This window comes from Aythya fuligula, chromosome 2 (assembly GCF_009819795.1).
Source record: "Aythya fuligula isolate bAytFul2 chromosome 2, bAytFul2.pri, whole genome shotgun sequence".
Classification (NCBI taxonomy): domain Eukaryota; kingdom Metazoa; phylum Chordata; class Aves; order Anseriformes; family Anatidae; genus Aythya; species Aythya fuligula.
This window is the reverse complement of record NC_045560.1, coordinates 135,444,703-135,470,231: the sequence shown is the minus strand read 5'-3', so window position 1 is coordinate 135,470,231 and position 25,529 is coordinate 135,444,703. Positions and strand designations below refer to the sequence as shown.

The following is a 25,529-nucleotide window of genomic DNA, read 5'->3' as shown; positions in this document are numbered from 1 at the left end:
AAGATGGCGGTGGACACCGCCACAGAGCTCCTCTTCCTCGACACCTTCAAGCACCAGAGCGCCGAGGTGAGGCGGCGGGGCACGGCAGAGGGGGAAAAAAGGGAAAAAACAGCCCCGGAGAAGGGGCCCGCCGAGCAGGGGGGGTTCTTCAGCCTCCTCCCGGCCGGCAGCTCGGGGCTGGGGGACGGGGAGGAGAGGGGAAGGGGTCGGGGATGGGGTTGGGGTGCGGGGGCTCCGTGTGGTGGGGCTGTGGGGGGAGAAGGAGCCGGGAGGAGCTGCTGCTGCTGCTTCCCCGGGGTTTTAGGGAGCGTTTGAGGGACCCCTGGGCTTTGTGCATCGGGAGCAAAACGAGCGTTTCGAGCCGGCTTAGCAGGGGGAGGTTTTATAAATAAATGCTTCATTTCGAGTGAGGCTCGATAACTGATAACCAAAGTGAGTAAATAGCTTGCTGCAGGGAGCCTGAGCATCCACGAAGATGCTGTGTTAACAGGGTTTGCCCAAGGCCTGGTCCTCCTTCCCCTTCAGAAGGGAGGATGGGGGCTGTGAAGGTGGGGAATATAAATCCTAGGGTAACCTGAAGGCAGATCCATGCATGGACAGGTACAAGGACAAAAACAAAGCATTTAGAGCTAATGCTATGGTTAAAAACAAACCAGAAGTTATTCTGGAATCCTGTGTAGTGCCACATTTACGGATCCCCAAATATATTTTTACTTTTGCAATTTAAGACAGCAGTGGGTAGGACACACTAGCTGTTCCCCATCTTCTCCAGCACAGAGCATGCTCTTATTGAACATTTTTTAATTCTCTAGGCTCTTTTCTGGCACTTTCAGTTTCACCAATGACTTTTTCATAACCAGAACCACACTGAGATTTTATTAAAAACAAAGCAGTTTGCATATTGCAGAAAAGCCACCTTCCTGTTATGAAAATTCTCCAGCTAAATGGATCGTCAGTCTTGCTTTGGAACTTGCACTTCATGAGATGTAACCTTTAGTTTTCTAATAAAATTATTTATTTGGCTTAGCTGTGTAGTTTAACATCTGCAGTTCCACCACATATATATATATATATATATATATATTTTTTTTAATATATGATCTGGAGAAAGAGGAAATTGGGTTCAGTTGTGTTGTGATGAAGTTGCTGCATGGGGGTCAAGGCATAGTCCAGTATAATTTCACCAGTTTGTCCCAGGGCTGTGCTGCCGGGGGCACAGCCTCCTTAGCAGCAGCCTTTCTCCAAAGTTTGAGTCCTGCAGGTGGTGAATCTTTCTGAGAGGCACAGCAGAGAGCTCCCACAGCCATCACCCTGCAGGGGTTACAGCCACCCCATTCCTTTAATGAAGTTGTGCCTCCTGTCACAGGCTACTTTTCTTCTGCCTTCCTGACCAGACACCTCAGCCCCTGGGACAAGATACTGTATTTATGCGCTAAAAGATGCAGGCGTAGATATTTTTTCTTAAATTATAGCAATATGTGTCATAAAGCACACGCTGAAGTGTTCCTCATAGAACTTTGCTTGTGACTATTTCTTCAGTTAATAGCTTTCTAAAAATCTTAGTACCTTCTTGTTTTGTGCTGATAATTTTGGGGCTTCTTTTGCTTCGTAATCACGAAGAAGGTTCTGTAACTTTTTACTGACGATAACTTTTCTAATTTTCATTTTTTACTGATGTTGGTATACAGATTTTTTTTGTTTTTATTTTGCTAGTGCAGTCTTTGCTAATCCAGTTTGCTGGCTGGAAGCTGAGAAGCCTGATTCTGAGCTTCTGTTTGAGAAAGTCTTTATATTTGAAGTTGGGCATACGCTTTATATACCTAATAAAACAAATTTAGTTAGAGGAGACTTTCAGCATTAATTGTTTGGTGGTTACTACACAGGAAGTCACAGTGACCTTACGATTACTTCCGAGTTTGCTCAGGCTTTTAGGAGTGCTGCTGTCTTTACATTTGCTGTTTCTGTGTTGTAAACGGAAATCTCAGTTTCAAAAGGTTTTCAGATGTTGCAGAATTAGTAAACAAATGTCACGTGGTGTGTGTTTTTTTTTGTACAGGTCTAGCAGAACAGACTTATAGTATCACAATTATTACTGATATTAGGTGTGAAATTTAACATTTACGTACCTTTAAAATTAGAATACACGGATTATTTTTTTCATTTTTTTTTCATAATATTTTTCATAATAAACCTGATATGGTTTATTTAAAAGGGAACTGTATACTTAGTCCTCCTTTCAATAATTTAAGTTCCAGTTTTTCTCTTTACCAGCATACCTTCTGTTGAAGAAAAACTGCTCCTGTTTAAAAGATTCGCACAAATCACTGATTATGTAAACGAACCCGTAATGTTGTCTATAAAAAAGTGTCAAATATTTAAGTAAGTGCCAGAAGATCGTTTAAAAATCTTTTCTGTTTACCAGTGTTTAACATTTTTACAGAACTGAATTCTATAATTTATTATGATTGCAACCTTAGTTTGGTTAATAAAGAATAGGTAAATATGTTACGTTGCTTCCATTTTACATTTCATTGGTTTTCTTTCTTTTTTGTTTTGTAGCAAAGTACCAATATAGATGTAGTTCGTTTCCCATGTGTGGTTTACATAAATGAAGTACGTGTCATTCCTCCGGGAGTGAGAGCTCACACAAGTTTGCCCGACAGTAGGGCTTATGGGTAAGTGAAAGCTACAGGGTGTCTGGTTCAGGAAAACCATCCTATTAGTTTTCTCTCACCTTGTGTATTTCCATAGAACTTCCTGTCTAAAAAGGTAAAATGCATTTGTGTGTCTGCTGCTCTCGTAATTACTTTGGGGAACCATTTAAACAGTAAAATTTGAAGCTTTTTCCTTGTTAGGCCTACTTACTCTGATAAGGAGCTTGATGGGTTTAATTTTTGCCTTTGTTCTGTTTCCAGAGAGACATCCCCACATACATTTCAACTGGACTTGTTTTTCAACAATGTCAGCAAGCCAAGTGCCCCTGTTTTTGATAGGCTGGGGAGGTAAGTACATTCACAATTACTTCTTGACTTCGTTAGCTACCTTTCTTTTTGTCTTGTTGAAGTTTTGAGTGCAGAACGTGCACAATAGAAAATCTGTATCTCTTGTACTTTTCTCGTTTGGTCTGCCTTTTGCTAGTTTGCATTCTCCTTGCCCTTTTGCTCCACTTTGTTTGGGAGGACAGAGGCTTGTGCTTCAAAGATGAGACAATTCTGTTATTTTTAGGCTTACAGAGCCCAAATGTATTGAGGAAACGTGAAAATAAGTGGTTCTGCACTCTTGTTTTTAGGAGCGTGTATTTGTTCAGTATTTTATTATTGGCGATTTCTGTAAACATGCTTTATATTAATGGAAAATAACTTTGTTTTACTTTTTTTTTTTTTTTTTTTTTTTTAATTTTAACAGCCTCGAATATGATGAAAATACTTCAATTATTTTCAGACCCAATGCAAAGGTAATGCAATGCTGTTTAAACCTCCTTTTTTACATGCCTGTCGCTTGCGTATAAGCATGGTGATATGTGGTGTGTTGGAACTGAGTAAAACATTTACTGTTGAAGTTCTTGTTATAAAATCTGCCTGTAGTTCAGATACATACGACTTCAGAGTCTCCATTATGGATGCTATATAAATTACATGAGTTGTAGAAGACTTGATTGCTTTACAATTCTAATTGAGATTGCCAGCAGAGGTATCCATTACTTATGAGCAAAGATGAATCCGAATGTTATGGCTGCAGGCCACAACGAAGCACATCCTCCTCAGTTCTGTTTAGGTTTATTTCATTCTGATCAGTATGTTTGTGACCCATGGTAATGTTTTTTTCCACTAACTGGGTGTATAATACAAGCACGTAGGCTGTATTAGTTAGCAAACATATTGGAAGTAATTGAGTGCTTTTGGAGGAAGAGATTACTTATTGGTTGTAATGATTGATATGTTTAAAGTTTCCTTAGTTTTCAAAATGCGGGTTAGAAAGATCCTTCAATGTTCACTTCTCCGTTCTTGCCTTTATGCAGATACTGATACAGTGATATAAAATAACTATTTTGAAGTTTTCTTGTGTTGTTTTTAAGTGCTTTTTCTTTCCTTTAAAAAAAAAAAACAACAGGTCAACACAGATGGATTGGTTCTAAGAGGATGGTACAACTGTCTGACTTTGGCAATATATGGCTCAGTTGACAGAGTAATCAGTCATGACAGAGAATCACCTCCTCCGCCTCCACCTCCTCCACCTCCTCCCCAGCAACAGCCTGGTTTGAAGAGAAACCCAAAACATGGTAAGCCTTGTGAGAGGATGTAGTTTTTTTTTTTTTTTTCTTTTTTAAAAAAAAAGATATCAAAATTACATTATGGCATTTGAAAACACAGTTCTTTAACATCTGAGATTTCACTGGCCTTATTTTTCTAGCTTTTTGTCCATATTTTTGCATTTTCTTTTAGATTTATGATGAATGATTTTGAGTAGATCTTTTTCTAGTCCTTTATTGGGAGTGGATTAATTGTTCTATTGCAAATTACTTAGGATCGTCAAAATTCAGTAACCTGTGTGTACTCATTAATTTTATATGATTATAATACAAAAAATAAGATTAGAAAAGCATTAAAGTCATAGAAAGAGAAACTTGCAGCCATAATTTGCTTTCCTTTTGTGGCTTGTATGTAACAGCATATTACAGAAAAGTGTTTGCTTTGCAAACACAAAATTTTGGCATTAGAATAGCCATGAATGGAGTTCGTGAGCAGATTTCTACCAGACTTTTGGGTTTAGATTTAAAATTTTTCAGGGTACAGGTATTGTGCTGCAAAATTTGAATCCCTCTTATTTTACAACAGAGAAGTAGATTAAAATATAATCCCCCCCCCCCCTTTTTTTTTTTTTAAGTAACTTCTGTTGTTATTGGTAGTGGAATAGTCTTGCTAGATAGTGCTAAAGCCAAAAAATGGCAATTAACCATGTTAATTTTAATCGTTATGTTAAAAACATCTGTGGTGTTAATAACCTTGCTAATTGATGTATTGATGTAGTTCTTGTTTACATCAAAAGTGATTTTAGAAAACAGCCTCACGTACTGCAGAGGTAAAATACAGATGAAATAACAGCTGGGAAAACGTATTCCTTTATCCAAAGTAGAACTAAAACCCTAAAACGTACCGTTTTTGTTCCTGCAATTCTATTGAATGCAAATTTTTATTTTCATAATAAACGTAGCTGATGGAGAGAAAGAAGACCAGTTCAATGGCAGTCCTCCAAGACCACAACCTAGGGGACCAAGGACACCTCCAGGCCCTCCTCCTCCTGACGACGATGAAGATGAACCTATGCCAGTGTCAGGTAGAACCAGGCTGTGTTTTATCTGCTGCACCAATGCTTATCGGAGTCAGAATTGTGTTTTGATGCCTATTGTGAGGTTTCCTGTCTTCTGTTATCCTGCTGGACAGATTCCTATTTTAGGGAAGGAATTTGAAAGAAGATCTGTTGGATATCTTAAATTATATCAATTAATTACTGATATTCTTAAACCTACCAACTCTTAAATTGATACATTCAATTAACATACTGATCATTATGCTGCTTGATCATACTGCTCATTCTATGAGTTTTTTGTTGCCTCTGTTATTTGTGGTCCTTCCCTTCCATCACTGTTTGCAGCTTCTGTTGAGTCCTCTGGAATCTCTAAAGCACTGAAAACTCCTTACATAATTCTTTACAGTCTTGCTGAACTGTGTGATTGTTGCTTGAGTTCTGCCAAAACATTTGGAGATTTTCTTCAAGATGTTCTTTTGCACCTCCACAACGTGTAATGCAAAATTCTAAAATGTTACTGAGCGTTCAATTTCACAGAAGTACTCTTGATTTCTTAAACTCTGTATATATATATATTTTTTTTTTTTTTTTTTAGTGGTTGGGGAAAAAGAAGATGATGTGGACCACAGGGAGGATTACTTTGAGCCCATTTCTCCTGACAGAACATCCATTCATCAAGAAAGCCAGTATTCTGATGAGGGAGAAGTGGAAGAAGATCAACCAGAAGAAGGAGATGATGAAGAAGATGTGGATGTTGAGGAGGAGGAGGAGGAGGAAGATGATGATGGACATACAGTAGAGAGCATTCCTGATGAGGAAGAGGAGGAAGAAGATGAAGACGAAGATGAAGAAGATGGCGAAGAGGAGGAGGAAGGTGAAGGTAAGTAAAGTTACTAGAAGCTGAGTAAAAAATCATTTACTTCTTTAAATTTTGAAGGCAGTACCATTACAATGACTAGGAGTGTAAAGAACTGGGTCTCATTCTGCAATGGTCAGTGCACCATTGTGTCCCTTACGTATACTTCTGACATCTCGCAAGGAGAACGGTAGGAATATTTATTCCCTTACAGTAAATCTTCCTGTCACTTTCTATAAAGAAACAGGAAAACACAGATTTTATGCATAAGAAAGAACACTGGATCTTCTTATCTGATCTGTTTAAAGAAATAGGAAAGTTGAGAAGCAAATTATTTCTCAGTTAACAAATAAAATTGTTTATGTAATAATGTTAGTAGTTGTCATCTTGAATTATTCAAAATTCCTGCTGATGCCTGTGCAAAATCTCAAGCTAGATCTTTAATGATAGATAGAATCACAAGAAAATTGGACAATATTTTTGTAGTAATGTTTTTGTTTTTCTAAATGTCTCTCCTGTCACAAAAAATATTCTGTTGGCTGGAGCTTTCACTTAGAGCTGGGGAAAGAAAAGTTTTTGTATGGTAGCACATGATTGTTTTCTAACCAGTAATATTTTTATTAAATAGATCTTCTTATTTAGTTTGAGCATCCTCTCAGCATTTATGAATTGGATTATCCGTAATTAATTTTATTTCATAACTGAATCCTTTCCTTTTTAGGAGATGATGGGTACGAGCAGATTTCAAGTGATGAAGATGGAATTGCTGATCTGGAACGTGAAACATTCAAGTATCCGAGCTTTGATATTGAGTACACTCCTGAGGATCTGGCATCTGTGCCTCCTGTGACATATGAACCTTTTGAAAGGGAGCTCGGACCTCTTTTGTACTTCAGCTGCCCTTACAAGACTGTATTTGAGAACGAAGTTGCTAAAATAAAGGACCAAGACCCGGAAAAAGAAAACTCAGGGGCAGTGGAAGCCTCCGTTAAATTAACTGAACTGCTGGAGTTGTATCAAGAGGAAAGGGGTGCAAAGTGGGTGACTGCATTAGAAGAAATTCCGAGTTTAATAGTAAAAGGATTGAGCTATCTGCAGGTTAAAGACACAAAGCAGGACTACATAACCCAGCTGGTAGACTGGACCCTGCAGGCTTTAAACCTTCAGGTAGCTCTCAAGCAGCCCATCGCTTTGAATGTCCGGCAACTCAAAGCTGGGACAAAACTGGTGTCATCATTAGGGGAATGTGGGACGCAAGGAATAACGGCACTCTTGCAGGCGGGAGTTATTAATGTGTTGTTTGAGCTGTTGTTTGCAGACCATGTATCGTCCTCCCTGAAGCTTAATGCTTTTAAAGCTCTGGATAGCGTTATCAGTACGACCGAGGGAATGGAAATGTTTCTGAGAGGTGGCGTAGACGTGCATGAAAAAAGTGGTTATCAGAAACTCCTTGAACTCATTTTGTTAGATCAGACTGTGAGGGTAGTCACTGCTGGCTCTGCAATTCTCCAGAAGTGTCACTTCTATGAGATCCTGTCGGATATTAAAAAGGTGGTCGATCAGTTAGCCGAGAGCACGCCTCCTCTGCCTAACCACACGGAGACAGAACAGGACCAGGACTTGGCAGGGCTTGACAGAACCAACCAAGAGTATGAGAACGATGTGGAGGCTCCTATGGATATGGATCACCTTTTGGAATCTTCCAACATAAGCGAAGGAGAGGTGGAGAAACTCGTGAGTCTTCTGGAAGAAATCTTCCATTTGATGGAAACGGCTCCTCATACAATGATTCAGCCACCCGTCAAATCTTTCCCAACCATGGCACGCATTACAGGCCCTCCAGAAAGGGATGATCCTTACCCTGTCCTGTTCAGGTATGGTTTTTGCAAGGTCACTTCTCAGAATGTATTTCCATCAACTTGGTGTAGGTATTTCTAGGGATTTCTTTTTTCTAGGTGTCTTACCTTGTATTTATTGGAAGTTTCTGGATTGTTTTGAGAGAGTTTGATACTTAATATACTTCTGTGTTGTTAGCTTTCGGTCAAGCCTACCGTGTGCATAGCAAAAAGTCCACCTCTTGCTGCTGCTGGTAGTGTGCTAGCTCCTCAGTTGCATTCGTAGACCTGGGTGGCTGTGCTGGGTGCTGCACGAGTGCCTATTTGAAAATTGTTATGGATGGAAAGCATTTTTCACTTATCTTCTAAGAACGTGTCTGTGCATAAGGATAAAAGGAGCCTGGAATTACCTCTGTCTGTGTGCTGAGCTGGCAAACCAGAAGCCGGCGTGCTGTTCTGTCAGCGAGCTCAGCGTGCCAGAGCGTGGGCAGACGAGTTGAGGCCTGTCTGCATGCAGCCATTTAAAGGATTCCCTGGGTTATTTCTCTGTTAGCAAGTTTCAGGCTAGAAAGTGTTTTCTCTAAATGCTAACTAGCAGTTTTCTTTGATAGCAGCAGTGTAGGGTCACAGCTAAATGGAAGCATCTATAAGCAGTCTTCAAATCCCCTCCTACGTGCATGGTAATGATTGGTTTCTTACTGCATTAAACATTTTAAATGCTCTATTAATGACGGTTCAAATGCAGCAAATTTAATAAAAGATAGGGTGTGGTTTTTGTGGGGTAGACGCTTGGTTTTGGTAATCAGTACTTTATGTTTGGGGATTTGCTTCCTGTAAATATTCCAGCAACTGTTTTGTGTGCTTAGAATTTTGTACTACTTCCTAATTAGTCATTTTGCTTAGTCCACAGAGCAGTAAGCACTGAGTTAATTTTGTATTTTATTATTGTACTGTGCTGGCAGATGATTGCAATATTACTGATTATTTCCTTGTCCTTTTTTTTTTTTTTTTTTTTTTTTTTTTTTTTTTTTTTTTTTTCAGGTATCTTCACAGTCACCATTTCCTGGAGTGCATCACTTTGCTGCTGTCTATCCCAGTGACGGGTGTGCACCCGGGTGTGCTCCAAGCTATACGCGACCTCCTGCGCTTCCTGGCGCAGTCCCAGAAGGGTCTCCTCTTCTTCATTTCCGAGTACGAGGCGACGAACCTGCTGATCAGAGCTCTCTGTCAGTTTTCCGATCCAGATCAAGAGGAAGGCCTCCAGTCCGATGGTGCAAACGAGGACACCTTTGCCCTGTGGCTCCTGCACTCGACGCAGACGTTACAGTGCATTTCAGAATTGTTTTGCCACTTCCAGCGGTGCACAGCCAGCGAGGAAACCGACCATTCGGATCTCTTGGGAACGCTTCACAACCTTTACTTGATCACCTTTAACCCTGTGGGAAGATCTGCCGTGGCTCACGTCTTCAGCCTGGAGAAAAACCTCCAAAGTCTTATCACTTTAATGGAGTACTATTCCAAAGAAGCTTTAGGGTAACTTATATTTGCATCCTTAAGGTTTTTACATTTAAAAGTACCTACCTTTTACAAATACATTCAAAAATAGTATATCTAAAAATTTATGTTCTTTTAGACTGTGATCTTTTTAAATAATACCTTCTTTAAAAAAAAAAAATCTTAAATAGGACAGTATTATTGGAAATCAAGCCTCTCAGTTGTGATCAACTAACTATTTAATGCCCAGAATTTGTCGGGGTCATCCACAAAGGTGTTGTGATACAGGTCACACATTCATTTGTATGAAAAAATTCAGTTAGTAGGCATTTTTCATTAAAGTATAAGACTTCATCTTGAAACGAGCAGAAGATTTGGCTGGGAAAACCAGATGCTGCACGCTATTCAGGGCTGGGAATCTCTCAGTTTATGAAGTTCTTGTATGTGTTAAAAGCAGTTTTTTTCTGGACAGGCAGTCTTACTACTTCAGGTAGCAGGGCTTTTAAAGCAAGATTTTAAAAATGGAAACAAAGTTATGGGAAGATCTGTTGGCTAGTTGACTCTAGTCAGTACTCAGGTCTCTTGTGGATGATAAATAAATGTAAATGAAAGCTTTCACTTCTCGAAAAGCACAGGAGATTGTTATTTTTTTTTAATAACCATATGGGGAAAGCCTTGCTGAAGGTGTAAGTTCTGTAGGTAGATTTCTAGGTGTCAGAGAATGAAAATGTAAGAAATACCCAGTTGCATTAGCTGAGATCTAAAGGAAATTCTTATCATTGTTCCAGAGACTCGAAGTCTAAGAAGTCAGTTGCTTACAACTACGCCTGCATCCTGGTTCTGCTGGTGGTTCAGTCTTCCAGTGATGTCCAAATGCTGGAGCAGCACTCGGCGCCTTTGCTGAAGCTTTGTAAGGCAGACGAAAATAACACCAAATTGCAAGGTAGGGCATGTGTCATTATCAGCTGAATTGTTGGAATGTATGGGAGAAACCTTTTATATGTGGGTAATTGGCACTTCACAATCATCTGGTTTGGCTAATGTATATAATGAAATTCCTTTTCCAGCTGCATCTGATTAGTTGAGTCACAGAGATGATGTGCAGTTTTTTCCCCCTGTTAATGAGAGTTAAATAGGAAATTCTGTATAGTTAAATTATTTTTCAAGCAATAATAACTACCATGAATTTTGGATAATTACAGGAAGTTTGAAATGGTTTCTGTGTTGAAAATAACTTAGGAGAGCAAATTTCAGTAAAAATGGGCTAACTAGTTAGCAAGCAGACTCTTGCTTTTGTTTTCCTTGGTGATGTAGGCTTATGTATATACTAATAAATATTCCTGGGACTGTTTCCTGGCAGCTGGGCCAACTGGCATGGAACGATTGGGTCTCTGTTACTAAATCTTTTGACTTCCAAGTTGTGATTTGGGTTATTTCTTCCTTTGTGTTGACTCGCACGTCAGACCCAGATCATTTGGAATGGAGCAGATCAGAGAGAGCCCGCTGGCGACCATTCTGGCACCCAGACCTGAAGCTGCAGGGCTGTGCTCTGCGCTGCTTCACTGATGTGTGTACGTGTGCCAGCAGTTTCTCCCAAAACTTAAATGCTCCAACAGAATTCATAATTCGTCAAAAATTTAGTTTAATTTCCCCTTCTGCCATTCTTTTATTTCTTTTCACCTCATCTGATCAGACTATTTCATGAGAAGTGAGAACTGGTTTATTAAATCATGAAATCAAGCTGAGAATAGTAGTTGATTCGTAGCCATTCAACCTCTGAACCTTCCCGTTATTCTGCCTGTTTTCAGAAATAACAGGTTTTGAAACTTGAAATCTCTTCTCCCAAAGCTTGGGACGTTCAGGTTATTCTGGACTGAGAGAGAAAATGTTAATGTGTAAAGACTTCCAGAGAGGATAGGTCTTACTGGTGCAGGTACTGGATACATTTGGGCATTTAATAGGATGTTCATTTTCAGTTTGTAGTAACCTATTACAGATAACCTAAGGAGAATGTGTCCGTGTTCTTAATGGCTTTGTATTTATTGGACAGTGGGACCCTTACTGCCTTTTAGAAAATATTTAATTATAGATATAATTTTCAGCTTGTTATTTGTGTTGTGTTCCGGTTGACTTGAGAAAAACTTTGTCCATGTATGTGAAGTGTACCTGCTGTTCTGAAGTCTTGCTTTTGTTGATGCTTTTCAGCTACAATGTATGCCTCATGGATTTCATACCTGGACTTAGTACCCTTTGTGTAAATTAAGTGCATTTTTTCACTGCATAAGGTTTTATGTTCATAGATGTACTGACAAGTTATTTGATTAATTATGGGTAATCTTTTTTTCTCCCTGCAGAGCTCAGCAAGTGGCTTGAACCTTTGAAAAATCTTAGGTTTGAAATAAACTGTATTCCAAATCTCATTGAGTATATCAAACAGGTTAGTAAAATACAGATAGATGCTATCTTTTGGTTGGGCTCCGTAGGCTTATGCTTTTTTGTAGCTTTGTTATTTTATCTTATGTACGTACTAACGTATTTAAAAATATTATCTAAAATAGATGTGTTTATTAAAGCTTACAATCTAAGCCAGTTCTTGCTCTCAATTATACATATTGAAACAAAACTGCAGGTAACTGAGTACAAAACCTAGGGGAACCCCCTGGGATCCTAGGGCCAAGAGATTATTAGCCTGAAGAGGGATCAACATAGGAGCTTGAGTTCTCAGCTGCCAGATCTTGGGCAGTAATTCTGCAGGCAGAGACAAGTTGTTCTTCCAGCTGTGTTGAGCAGGCAGCAGATCTTCATCTTGCAGCTTTAGTTAGCAAGGCTGAATACAGGATACTTCTTCAACAGAAAATCTGAAAGGGGCTTCCAACTGCTTTCTCCTGAAGTTAGCTCCCAGAGGATGCTTCTTTGCTTCAATAGATACCACTGAAATGCTTCCACTCCCTTCAACAGAGGCTGATATTAGTCAGTGAATGATAAAGGCATGAATGTATGTGTATTTATGTATGTAGCTATATAATGCATTGATATATTTTAAACACTAATTGCATTTTGTCCATAACTCACTTTCCAAGGCTTGTTCTGGTGGACTTGTTGATATGTTGGTCCTGTAGTCTCTTTAGAGCTCTTTGGATAGCTGCAGATTATCAGAATTAGTGTGTAGTGGACCTTTTTTTCCCCAAAAAAAAAAAAAAAAAAAAAAAAGTAGAGAATGGGTGGCAGTAAAATGAGTCTTCTGTAAGTTATGTTAAATGTGCACTTAGTCACATGGTCTGAACTTTTGGGTAGACCTGTGCGGTGTCAAGAGTTGGACTTGATGATCCTTAAGGGTCCCTTCCAACTCAGGATATTCTATGATTCTATTCTATGATTTGCTTGTCTGTGTAATTAAGCATCTTGGTTTGATTAACAATCTGATAGTCCGACTGGAATGAAAGAATAGCCATTAAGCTAATAATGTATTTGTCATAAAGCCCTTCCTTGTAATACACTTTGATTATTTGAATTTTGTTTTTAAGAATATTGACAGTTTGATGACCCCGGATGGAGTTGGCCTTCCTACGGCCCTTCGTGTCCTGTGTCATGTAGCGTGTCCGCCACCTATGGTAGAAGGTACGGTAAATGTACTTGTACTGTTCAGCGTAGAAATCTCAATTTTCTGAGTTTCTTACTTAAAAATGTTCCAAGTGTAACTGTGATTTCCCAGAAGGAATTAGACATACAGAGACGTTTGTTTCTTTTTCTGTACAGGTCAACAGAAAGACCTGAAATGGAACCTTGCAGTTATTCAGCTCTTCTCTTCCGAGGGAATGGACACCTTCATCCGGGTGCTGCAGAAGCTGAACAGCATCCTCATTCAGCCTTGGCGGCTCCACGTCAACATGGGCACCACCCTTCACAGAGTCACGACGATTTCCATGGCCCGCTGTACGCTGACGCTCCTGAAAACCATGCTGACAGAACTCCTGCGGGGTGGATCCTTTGAGTTCAAGGACATGCGCGTCCCGTCGGCGCTCGTCTCTTTACACATGCTCCTGTGTTCTATCCCGCTCTCGGGCCGCTTAGATAGCGATGAGCAGAAAATTCAGAATGACATCGTTGACATCCTGCTGACTTTTACGCAGGGCGTTAATGAAAAACTTACCATTTCAGAAGAAACTCTGGCAAACAATACTTGGTCTTTAATGCTGAAGGAAGTTCTCTCCTCGATTTTGAGAATTCCGGAGGGTTTTTTCTCTGGACTCATACTGCTTTCAGAACTCTTGCCTCTTCCACTGCCCATGCAGACAACTCAGGTATAATTTAGATTTACTACTTAAAGGATTTTTGTTATGCATAACCCTTAGACCACTTTTGACCATTTTCTGAGTTGTAGAAAGAACAAATACATGAAAGGGTGGATTAAAATTTTTGTAAAGCATTTATATTCACATAGATTCTTTGGAAATATGTTTCTGATGGAAAAAAAATTCTTATATGGAGGATTTTTTTTAACAGTCGTGTTCTTCTGTCCCTTGTCAGATTATCTAGATTTATGTTGTATTACTCAAATGGTTGGCTAGGAAACCTCTGAATTTAACCCTGAATGCCAAACTCTCAGTTTATTAAGGCATGGATCTTGAATTTGTGATCTTTAAGCATGAAAGATGTGACAACTCATGCTCCCAAAGGAGTTAGGAATACCTGATTTGTGGAACTGTGCCCTGTCATTTAGTGATACTAATGAAAATGGCATTGCATGTTTCTGATGAGGGCAGTATTAGTGCTTAGTATTTGTTTATACCTTGTGGAATTCAGTTTTTATGATAAAAGTAGAAGGGAAAAACCTCCTGTTCTTCTGTTCCCGCAGGTAATCGAGCCACATGATATTGCAGTGGCACTTAACACCAGGAAGCTGTGGAGCATGCATCTTCACGTTCAAGCCAAGCTGATCCAAGAGATAGTTAGATCGTTCTCTGGTTCTTCTTGCCAGCCTATTCAGCACATGTTGAGACGTATTTGTGTTCAGCTGTGTGACTTGGCTTCACCCACTGCTCTTCTCATCATGAGGACTGTGTTGGACCTGATTGTAGAAGACCTGCAAAGGTATTTTGGCTTCCTATTGCAAAGATTTCTTTAATGGAATATTAAATTCGCCCAGGTTCTGTGCAGGAGATTTAGCAGGAGAAAAATACATTGAGAAATTCTACTTATGTTATGAACAGAATGAATTCTCAGTCCAGTTCTCTATACCATGTCCTGATACTGCTTGATGTTGCCAATAAACCATGTCATACAGGTATTCAGTTTCACATTATGGAAAGTATTTTAAGAAGGCTTTTTTCAGGTTGTCCCTACGAAGCCTTATCTACTCAGTGAGCTGCTACAAGACTTGTTTGAAATAAATAATAAAAGTTGACCTAGTATCTGTAGAGGTAGAGTTTATATAACTGGGATTTGCAGTGAAGTCCCAGTGAAACAGGAACAGGGAAATGTAGATATTTGTAAGCTGGAGGAAGCTGAAGACTGCCATGTCAGAGGACATTGAAGCAATGAGTATTGTTTATTTAAAATCCTGTTTATTCACATATAATTAGATAACTCTTTAAAAGCATATTTATCTACATATAATTAGATGCAGTAGTGTGTTAAATGCATAGATAATTTATGATGCAACAGAAAGATGGTTAGTGAAAGTTAAACAGCTTTTAAAAAGTACATGAAAGTGTAAGTTTACATACATTAGGTGTTTGTTTAAAATTATTTTTATAGCTTTTTAGGTAATTTTAGAGCAGCTTTTCCTATGTATTCAATGTGCATTAATATCCTTTCAGCAACACAGAAGAAAAAGAGAAACAATACACTGGACAAACCACTCGACTGCTTGCTTTATTGGATGCCCTGGCTTCAAACAAAGCTTGTAAATTGGCTATTCTGCATCTTATCAACGGAACTACCAAAGGTGATGAGAAGTATGCAGAAGTGTTCCAGGAGCTCTTGGCTCTAATGCGGTCAGCTGGAGACAACGTCACTCATCAACAGAGTGCTGAATATGTAACCTCTCTTCTGCAGTCCCTCTGCGATCAGGTATTTTATATATTTAATGCACATTGTGTGTTGACACTTCTGGGCAAAACCTTAAATTAGGTTATTCTTAGGTGCCTGTTTTTGTTCGTTTGTTTCTTTCCCTGGAGGGGGAAAAATCCAACATTTTTAAAATACAAAAAGTAAGAAATTGTGTATGGTTGGCTGCTCTGGCGGACTTGCTGCCAGTCTTTTTGTTCTTGAACATAAATCTTTAAGTTTATGAAATCTCTTTTATGCTGTGTGCGCTGTTCTGATAGCTCATTAGAGACCGTGGGCTGATTGGCATGTAGACTGTCTGTCCTCTCAGCTGAGGAATGTCATTTCTCCTCCTCCCGGGGAGATTTTGTAACGTGGGCCACTGGTAAAACTTATGCTGTCACTATTCAGCTTTTGCTCAATTGAATAAATATCTGGGTCTCAGCTGTCTAACTGAAACCTTTTAAACATGTGTTGCAAATCTGAAGTAATGGATGATAAGCTGCTGCCACAGTTAAAAACAAAGACAAAAACAAACAAATCACACAGGAAAATTACAACAAAACACGGTCTACTAGAACAGAGTAGGAAATATTACCTGAAAACTGATTAATGGACGAGCCCAGGTGTTTTCTCAGTTTTCTTCAATATATTTACATCATTAATTATCTTACTACTTGCATGATTTTTTTTTTTTTGATTTAATGCATTTATACAAACAATGGTTGAGCACTGGTCGGCAGAGATCAGTCAGCCGTTTATATAAACGAGCTCTTTGCCTATGCAAATTCATTGTGAAAGTCCATCTTGTTTTATGCCACATAAAATATGAAGGGGATAGTAGATCTTCAACTTCTTAGGTATTGCTTAAAACCTCTGAATTTGGATGAATGTTTTGAGATTAAGGGAAGGTTTGGCTCCATAAGCAAGGAACTGAATGCAGAGATAGGATTCTCTTCAGTTACTCTGGCATTTAGTTGTGTCTTTGCCATCACTTCTCACCCTTTGAAGCTTTTGTTTTGAAAAATCAGTAATGGTTTGTAACCCTTGACAGAACCAAATTAAAAAGGATACACTGGATTAGTGTGTTAGTGTCAGTAATAACTGTCAAATGCTTGAATAAGGTGGTAAAGGGGTAGTGAAAGAACCTAGTGTTGCTGACATGATGTATGGTTTATGCTTATTGCTGGTGTGTCAGACGCAGCTATGTCTATCTTACTGTGTGTGTAATAATCACTTCTTGTAGGATATTGCCCTCATTTTGCCAAGTTCATCAGAAGGCTCTGTGTCAGAATTAGAGCAGCTCTCCAATTCCTTACCAAACAAGGATCTGCTGCCGTTGATTTGTGACAGCTTAATGGAAACATTAACCAATTCTGAGAGCAGTTACAGTTGTCTGCTGACCTGCATCCGAACAATGATGTTCCTTACAGAGCACGACTACGGCTTCTATCACTTAAAGAGGTACGGTATTGTAAGGTATCTCTGACAACTTAGAGGTATTTAAAACTTCTGCAGTGTGAAATCAGATGTCTGGAAAGACAGATGCTAGAGTGACAACATTTAGTGAGAATCCCTAAAACTTTACTGTTTAAAATGCAGAAGAATAACATTGGGAAGAACACTTATTTTTAATAACCAAGTGATCATATTTCTAGTATAAAACAGTTTCTAAACACAGAGTTCACTCTTTGGTCACTGTAAAGAAAAAGTGCTGAAGCTCTTTTCTCTTTCCTTACAAAAAGTATCAATATCTCTTAGTGGAATCTGTTGCATGCAGCATACTAAGTAGGAGATCACTCTATCTAGCAGGAAATGCTGAAGACAAGGCATCTGAACTCTCATTTCTGTTCTGAGGCTTCAGTGTTATACTCAGGTGTTTGTGTTTTTCCTGTGTTTTTCTTTATTTTTTTTCTCTTTCACTTGAGATTTTACTTATGAATCATTTCTGTAGTGGGCACACAGGAGCGCTTTCTTTTAAGAAGCAGATAAAGCATTGGGGGGGAAAAAAAAAGGTTGTCTTCCATTTCCTCCCACCCCAAGGCAGGAGGATTGGAATGAGATCCAGTGCTGGTGTCCTTTCCTTTTGAGTAAATAGATACAGCTATCATCTGAGACATTGAAGAGCTGTACATTTTTTCCTCTGTTTTAAGGGAATTCAGTTTGGATGAAAAAACTTCCCCAGAGTGTTTTAACCACCAGGCAATTAGGGCTTTTGAAATGGGGATTTTTAACTATTTCTATTAAGTCCTCTCCCTTTAAAGAGAACATATACACACAGGGACAGTAGTACATTGTTTTGGCACTTTTCCCTGTCCTATATTTGGACCCATTTCTGCCCACCAAAAGTGAGGTGCAGAGAGGCAAGAAGAGTGCGAGGTTCCCAAAAAGAGAGAGGTAGCATCTGAAGCCTTGCTAATAAAAGGCTGCTCAGGACACTTTCCTAAGGGATGTTACAGAGCTGTGCTGCTTAGACTTCAACAAGCTACACAGCCTGTAGATGAAAAATAAGTAGGTTAAAGATGCTGTGGTTTCTGGGACTCCCATGTGTCTATCTGTCAGCTTCAGTGCATGGCCTTGCCGTTTTTGATTATGTTTCTGGTTTTGCTGCTGCAGTTGGGCATTGTGGGATGCAGTGAAACTGCAAGCACAGTCCTGCTTGATACACAAGGCAGTTGTGTGAGCCAAAGCTTCTGTACTCCTGCCTTTCCCCCACAAGGTGGAAGTGCAATTTCAGGCAGGTTTTTGAGATACTGTTGTAGTGCGTGTAGCTGTGTGCAGGCTGAAATATCTGCAGACAGCCCTGGTGAGAACAGTAGGATAGAGAGAAAGCAATGAAGTTCCAGCTTTGTAATCAAACCCCAATTTCATAATTATTAATTGTACCAAACTTGTTTTGCAATATATGTTTTCTTATAAGAAGTTACAGCGGGGTGGTCACAATGTATGCACTAAAAAAGTATTTTTCTCTTTTTATGACAAAACAGCTCCCTAAGAAAACACAGCAGTGCTCTGTACACTGTATTAAAGCGAGTAATCACCAGTTTCAGCAAAGACACGGGGGAGCTGGCCTCTTCTTTCTTGGATTTTATGCGACAGCTTCTGAACTCGGACACACTGGTGAGTGAGTATGGAATAGTTAGACAAACTCAGCTGCATTGCTCTGAAATTGCAGGGTGACATGCGTTTGGGAACTATGATCTCAGAAAGCAGGTGACTATTTAGACTGCAGTGTCTGGCTTTTCTATGAGTAGTGGTAGTGCCATCTTCATTTCGTAATGAAATCTGTGAAAGCTGGGCAGAACATATGTTTAATAAATGAAAGCAAGCTTTCAGCAGGAGAAAATGGCATAATGATTCTTGAGGAGAAAAGTGCAGTTATTTATTTTCAAGCTACAAATGAAGTATTTCGAGAAGTCACACTGGCAATACAAAAAAAAAAAAAGACCCTAGCAAGTATTCCAAGTGGCAGCTCTGCACAGAAAATATATTTGTGTAATTGGTGAAACTATGAATTAGTTGTACTGACTTTCCTAGGCGAATAGTGTGCTGCTGCATCCAGGTTCTGGTTTGATGGGGATGTGTTAGAGTAGCTGTATTGCTATGTAGCATAGAAAGTATGACATAAATAAAATGCAGTAGTATACAAGAACTACTAACAAGTAGTATAGAAAGATGTTTAAAATAATGTTAGTTCTCTGATACAAACCTCAGCTTATATGGGAAAGGATTAGATTCATCTTGATGAAGCATTTGAACTAGCCTGTGGAAATGGACTTAATTAAAAATAATTTGCATTATATGAAGAATAAATTTGCTTCCTTTGGTTTCTCTAATTTGTTTGAGTTCTAAGGGGTTTGCCATCCAGAAGTATAATAAATATCTACTTATTTCCCACCCCTCATGTTTTCCAGGGATGCTGTGGAGATGACGGGAGCTTGATGGAAGTAGATGGATCTCACCCAGGCAGAACGCTGGGTCTGACCACCGCGGAGTTAAAACATCTTCTGCAGAGCAAGGAGGAAACCCCAGAAAACCTACTGCTTGATCTGGAGAAACATGTTATGGTAAAAGTTTTTGGATAATCGGGTTCACATTGCAATCTGGTATCTGCCTCTGATTTTAGAACAATGTAGACCATTGCTTCTCGATGAGTGTGTTTCTGTAGCATACCTTGCAGAATTGGGAATAGCTGTTGCTGTTGTTTTAAGAGGCTTCAGGTAGGGTTGGGATCCCCTTGTGCTGGGAGTATTTACACACCATAAAAGCATAGACAGCTGTGTGATAAAAGGCAGCAAATGCACAAAAGAGAGAGCACTGGCTACTGCTGAGAAGACTGTTATTGTAATAAAGGACGAGGAATCCTGTTTCATGTAGTATTTTTATAAATAATTATCAAAAACATTTTTTTTTGAGGAGGGGAACAAATTCTGTCTTGTAATGTGTTAACTTAGGATCGTTCTAAGGAAGACGATGGCCTTGAATCCTTGCTGGACAACATCGTTGGCGTCAGGCAAATGCTGGAATCAGCAGGTGATTCTTGTCCCCTGAGTGACCAAGATGTGGAGCCTCTTCTTTCTGCACCAGACTCTCTTCAGAATTTGTTTAACAACAGGTAAAGCAGATAAATGTGTGGGCGTACAGCCTGTGATTTATTTAATAGCATGCAATCATTTATGCATTTTATATTACAAATAGGATCTCAATAGAAGAGCTATTGCTACTCCCTACTAATCCCAGTGTATTTAATTCCATAAAACTATCAAGGATATGGGAAGCAATATTTCCCCTAGGTTTCGTGGTGCTGCTCGTGCTTGCATTTGGCCGTAGTTCATAATCCCACAGGCATCAGACATCTGTCTCATTGCAGGACTACCTACGTGTTGGCAGATGTGATGGACGACCAGCTGAAGCCCATGTGGTTCTCACCCTTCCAGGCTGAAGAAATAGAGACTGAACTGGATATGGTAAGGGGCTTCATCAACGTTATTGAAGGGGATTTAAATATCAGGGTTAACCTGAGCTAGTAGCGTTGTTTCCTTTGCTCACCCCTGTAAATTGACCCAGATACAGGGGGGCTGGCATTTGTTAAAGGTTGTCATCAAACGCCTCCCAAGTTCACATGGAAGTAGCCAAAGAATTGGCACCTTCTGTAGCCCTCTGTAGGAGGGAGTCGAAGTTGTTGCATCAGTCCTAACCTGCTTTTGTGTTGCTGCTGGGTCTTCTCAGTAATTTGTGTTAAGCTTAAACAAGGAATAGGATTTATCTTCTCTTTTCCTTGCTCATCTTCTGTCCTTGGAGCAATATTCGAACAGCCTGATAGTTATCCTCTGTTTCAAAATCTTTGCTCTGACGTGACAAAGGTGGAAAAAAAAAGACAGTAAAAAAAAAAAAGGAACTACATGCACAAATTTTTCACAAATAACTTTTTTTAAAAACTAAGCTGTTAATGCCTTAGCTTGGTTACTTTCTGTTGACTTCATTGCCTTCCTTTTTTAGTTTTACTTTTTAATATTGCAAAGACACTTTTTTATTTTATTTTTTTTAAGCAAAACCCAAACTGTTCATTCCCATATAAAAGCAGCACTGATAAATTTCTGGGACTGTAGCTTAAGAGTGCTTTACCGTAAGTCATTTAGTGATGAGACAGGCATTCAAACTTGGAAGTTTAGCCCTTAACTTAGAATCTTTAAGACAATTTTGCTGCAGTTTTGCTGCTCTTTTTGTTTAATTTCTGCTGTTTTTAATTGAGCCACACTACTGCATTAAAAGGGAGAGGATCCTCTAGCAGGAGGACCTCCAGAGTAGGTTTGGGACCCTTGCTGAATCTCATCCATCCTGGTGCAGCATGTTTTCTTCTTCAGAGGTGCTAGTGATGATTGTTGTGATAAAACACTGTCTGTTACTGCAGGTGAAAGTTGACTTAATCGAGCTGTCGGAGAAGGGCTGCAGTGACTTCGATTTGCAAGCTGAGTTGGAGAGGTCGTTTTTGTCAGAACCATCATCCCCTGGCCGGACAAAAACCACAAAAGGTTTCAAACTTGGCAAGCACAAGCATGAGACCTTCATAACTTCAAGGTAAGATGAGTTTAATGAGTAAATAATTAGTATGTTTAGCACTTTTTTGTATATTCCCAAAATGTTGAATACCTTTTAAATGGTGTCTCCAATATGAAGAATATTTGACTTTCAGAAAGAATAAGTTTTTCTGTTAATTAAATAAACTGTGGTTTGTCACGACAGTGGGAAATCTGAATACATAGAGCCTGCAAAGAGAGCTCACGTTGTGCCGCCACCGAGAGGAAGAGGCAGGGGAGGATTTGGACAAGGAATCCGACCGCATGATATCTTCCGTCAGAGGAAGCAGAACACCAGCAGGCCGCCCTCCATGCACGTGGATGATTTTGTTGCTGCGGAGAGCAAAGAAGTCGTCACTCCGGACGGGATACCACCAGCCAAAAGGCCACCGAAAGTGTCCCAGAAGATTTCTTCACGTGGTGGCTTCTCAGGGAATCGTGGAGGACGGGGAGCTTTTCACAGCCAGAACAGGTTCTTTACCCCACCTGCTTCAAAAGGTACGTTTGCTCTTCTATCAGAGCTGTAGTAACTGAATGCTTAAAATGCTTCAGTAATGCTAGCCTGATATTCCAGTAATTAATCACCCCGGCATGCGATGTTTTGGTCCCAGTGTATCTGGGAAGGAAAGAAGTTGTTTGGCACTAAAAAGGTTCTCTCGTGTGCTGTGGAATTGAACTAAACTCTTCTCTCTTACAAAGAGTTAGCTGTTTTCTTTCTGATGTCACGGTTTTGTGTATAGCAACTGTTGGAGTGTTTCACAGATGCAGTCGTACACTGACAATGCAAAGCCTTCTCTACCATTTTTGATGTGGTGGTTCCTGAAATCAAACCTCAAAATCCATCTCTGGATTTAAATGGGGCTTGAATAAAAGGATGGAAGATTCTGACAGGAGCAAGGCGCAGTTTGATTGAACCTGGAGATTCTGGTTACAGAGTGCTAAGTTTTTTCATATACGGACAAGGTTGCATTCCTTTCCTTTCCATCTGGCAGTTAAGACAAATCTGCACAGTGGAAACCAAATATTTTAATTTATAAAAGTTATACATACTAGGATTTACTTTACCACAAACGCTGCTATATATACTTTAAGGTAAGGTGTAGGATTATTTACCTTAAAGTATAGGGGTCTATCTTAGTACACTAGACAATGTGAATCTTTTTTAGACTTCGTGTCTGAAAGGTACATATTGTACTATGCACAGGATCAGGGGAAAATAACTTACACTTTGAGTTAAAATAGTGAGGGTAAGTTGATGCAGAGTAGCGTTATCTGTCTGAGTTATGTAAATGCTACGTTTACCCACCCTGAGTGTCACAAAGGATTAAAATGGAAAAAAAAAAAAAAAAAAAAGATTTGCTCAAGAGCGTGCGTTTTTTCTCTCCCCATATCTAGGAAATTACAGTCGCCGTGAAGGCGCTCGAGGCTCAAGTTGGAGCGCCCAGAGTACGCCCAGAGGAACCTACAATGACAGTAGAGGTGGTCAAAGCAATTTTAACAGGGGTCCACTGCCACCACTGAGACCATTAAGTTCCGCAGGTACATGGTATTCATATGGGCATCGAACTATAGAAAATTCCTTGAATTTCATTTTTGCTTTACAAATGAAACCGTGCAAGGATGCTGCAGACACCTTGAAATTCAGCAAATGCTTTAAGCATATATGAACAGTTGTCACTGAGACTGTCAAACCCGTACTGTCGTAAGAACTGTCCTGTAAGCCGTAAGACTTGCTGAATTGAACGCTTGAGCGCAGAATCTTAATTTTGCAGTCGGTTTTTCGCAGTTCAGTTGTCTTCGTAGCTACGCGGTAGTTACAGAGCCAATCAAAACAAAAGCGCTTGCCTAAAAGAAAGGTGAAAATTGAAAGGAGAAAACAGACCCAGTTCGTGTCTCGTCTTGATTTCGTTTCTTATGCTTTCACAGCGCCTGCTACGCCTAGGCTTTTTTTTTTTTTTTTTTTCCAACTGAGTATACTTTTCTTTGCTTTAAGGCTACCGACCGAGTCCTCGCGATCGTGCTTCCAGAGGCCGGGGAGGAATTGGACCATCTTGGACAAGTGCTAATAGTAGTAGCAGTGGTGGCTCAAGAGGGAAGTTTGTTAGTGGAGGCAGTGGAAGAGGTCGGCATGTGCGTTCCTTCACGCGATAAAATGAGACCTAACGGAACAGCCCAACCACGTGGACTTCTGTGAGATGACAAAGAAAACGGAGGCACTAAAGGACCAATTCAGAGTTGGTGGGATCCGGAGGACACCAAGAGAATATTTTTGTCTGAAGAAGAGTTTTTGTTTGATACAAGACTTGAAATTTCAATAAAATCCAAGACTTTTTTGTGTACAATTGTATATTTTTTTTTTGTTCCTTTTGAAATAATGTTTTAATTTTTTTTTTTTGTGGACAGTAGACAACATTCAGTAAAGAACCTCGTTGAGTTGACTTGAAGGACTTTTTAAAAAAAAAAAAAAATCATTGTGCCAAAAGAAAGGTACAGGTGTTTTGTGTGTGACTTATTACTGCAAGAAAATTAAAAAAAAAAATCTATGTAAGGCAATTCTAGTTTTTTTTCTCTCAGGTTTAGAGCCACTAGCCCTTGTTTTAGCCAGTCTCAGTTGTTAATGGTTGAGGTACGTCTGAGAGCAGTTGAAGTAGCAGGTGATAGAAGATTGACTGAAATGAATCAATCTGTGAAAGAACGCAAACATAACTGTAATTTATATGGGTTTTGTTGTATGCTTTTGGTAACATGAGTAGATACGTGGGTAAGATCTTGTTCCTGTTAAAAATCGTTGAAAATGCGTCGTTCTCTTCAATGAGAGTAAGGGAACGTTCTAGGATTTACAACTCCAGTTCATGCAGTAGGAGCAGGAGTCACTTTGTTGGAAAGCAGAGTATGGATGCTTTAAGGTGAAATGTTGGGAGTCTGGAGCTCATGATGGTTGCCTGCCTGTCTGCTGGCTGAAGCAGAGGAGAGGGCACAGGCATGGAAAACCGAGCAGTAAAGTTAAACTTTCCCTTTGAATAGACGGTTTGGATTTTTGTTTCTGTAATATTTAGATACATGGCAAAGAGGAAAAACTTTTGAGAAGTAGGAATTCATGAAGAGATGTTATCAGTAGATCCGCCTCTAAATTTACTTTCGTGTTACACTTGTGTTCTTCTGAGCTCCATGGGATTTCTTAGAAGTAACCAGTTCTCAATCACCCTTTACTGCATTTTTGGATGGGGTGAGGAGTGGTAGCTCTTACTGAAGGCCATGCACCATTTTTATTTTGATTTTTTTTTTTTACAAGCTCCGCTGTCAGCTGTGCTTTGATTTTCACTTATGCTTTGGTTTCTTGCCATTGTGGAAGTGCTATAAAGGGGTCAGCTTCTGCTTAAACAAAGCCCAGTGACAGTGTCCTTGTTTTAAGTAATCTCAACTTCTGATCAGCTTGTCTGCTTGGAATCAAACTTTAACCACCTATTTGAAGTGTTTCTAAAATATGATCGTACTTCAGGTTGGATTTTTTTTTTTTTTTTTTACTTTTATGCTGGTTGGCTAAATAAGGACGTGTTCTGTTTGAACCATTTTGTGCACGCTTTCTCTGAGGAGACTCTGGGCCGTAACGTACCCCCGCTGGAGGGCTGTGCACAAAGCGGGCATAGCCCGTGAGAGTGGTAAATGTTTCTTCTGCTGATTGACTGGGTGCAGTGAAAGGGAATAATACCAGATCACAAAGGTTTAAACACTGTTAAATGTTTAAAGTGACATGAACAAAAACCAAATTTCTGAACGGTAAAAATAACACAAAGATGTAATCTGACCAATACTGCAATTATGACTGAAATGGGTGGAGCTCTCAGACTTTACAGCTATTAATGCTATTTTTTTTTAAGGAGCAGCATCAGTATTTTTCAAGCTGACTTGCTC

At 39.5% G+C, this 25,529-nt stretch overlaps 1 protein-coding gene across 2 annotated transcripts; it reads left to right on the top strand.

Annotated features, from left to right (window-relative positions):
- On the top strand, positions 1 to 24,122 carry VIRMA (vir like m6A methyltransferase associated). 2 transcript variants are annotated; one of them, XM_032181930.1, is made up of 24 exons: positions 1 to 66; positions 2,560 to 2,675; positions 2,916 to 3,002; positions 3,406 to 3,454; positions 4,111 to 4,279; positions 5,212 to 5,334; positions 5,903 to 6,187; positions 6,888 to 8,037; positions 9,040 to 9,531; positions 10,281 to 10,435; positions 11,847 to 11,929; positions 13,017 to 13,110; positions 13,249 to 13,793; positions 14,348 to 14,583; positions 15,312 to 15,564; positions 16,787 to 17,004; positions 18,528 to 18,660; positions 19,455 to 19,607; positions 19,995 to 20,155; positions 20,411 to 20,507; positions 21,452 to 21,618; positions 21,784 to 22,115; positions 23,013 to 23,156; positions 23,611 to 24,122. In XM_032181930.1, the coding sequence occupies exons 1-24, from the start codon at positions 4 to 6 to the stop codon at positions 23,766 to 23,768; spliced, it is 5,463 nt and encodes a 1,820-aa protein (XP_032037821.1). In that variant the 5' UTR covers positions 1 to 3; the 3' UTR covers positions 23,769 to 24,122. The 2 variants fall into 2 exon arrangements, with proteins under 2 accessions (XP_032037821.1, XP_032037820.1); XM_032181929.1 differs by having other exon boundaries at positions 6,885 to 8,037.
- Positions 24,123 to 25,529: the final 1,407 nt, after the last annotated feature.

Coding starts and splice junctions, on each gene's coding strand:
- VIRMA (XM_032181929.1), top strand. CDS start 4: ATGGCGGTGGACACCGCCACAGAGCTCCTCTTCCTCGACACCTTCAAG. Junction 20,156..20,410: donor CAGAATTTGTTTAACAACAG/GTAAAGCAGATA, acceptor GTCTCATTGCAG/GACTACCTACGTGTTGGCAG. Junction 23,157..23,610: donor GAGACCATTAAGTTCCGCAG/GTACATGGTATT, acceptor CTTTGCTTTAAG/GCTACCGACCGAGTCCTCGC.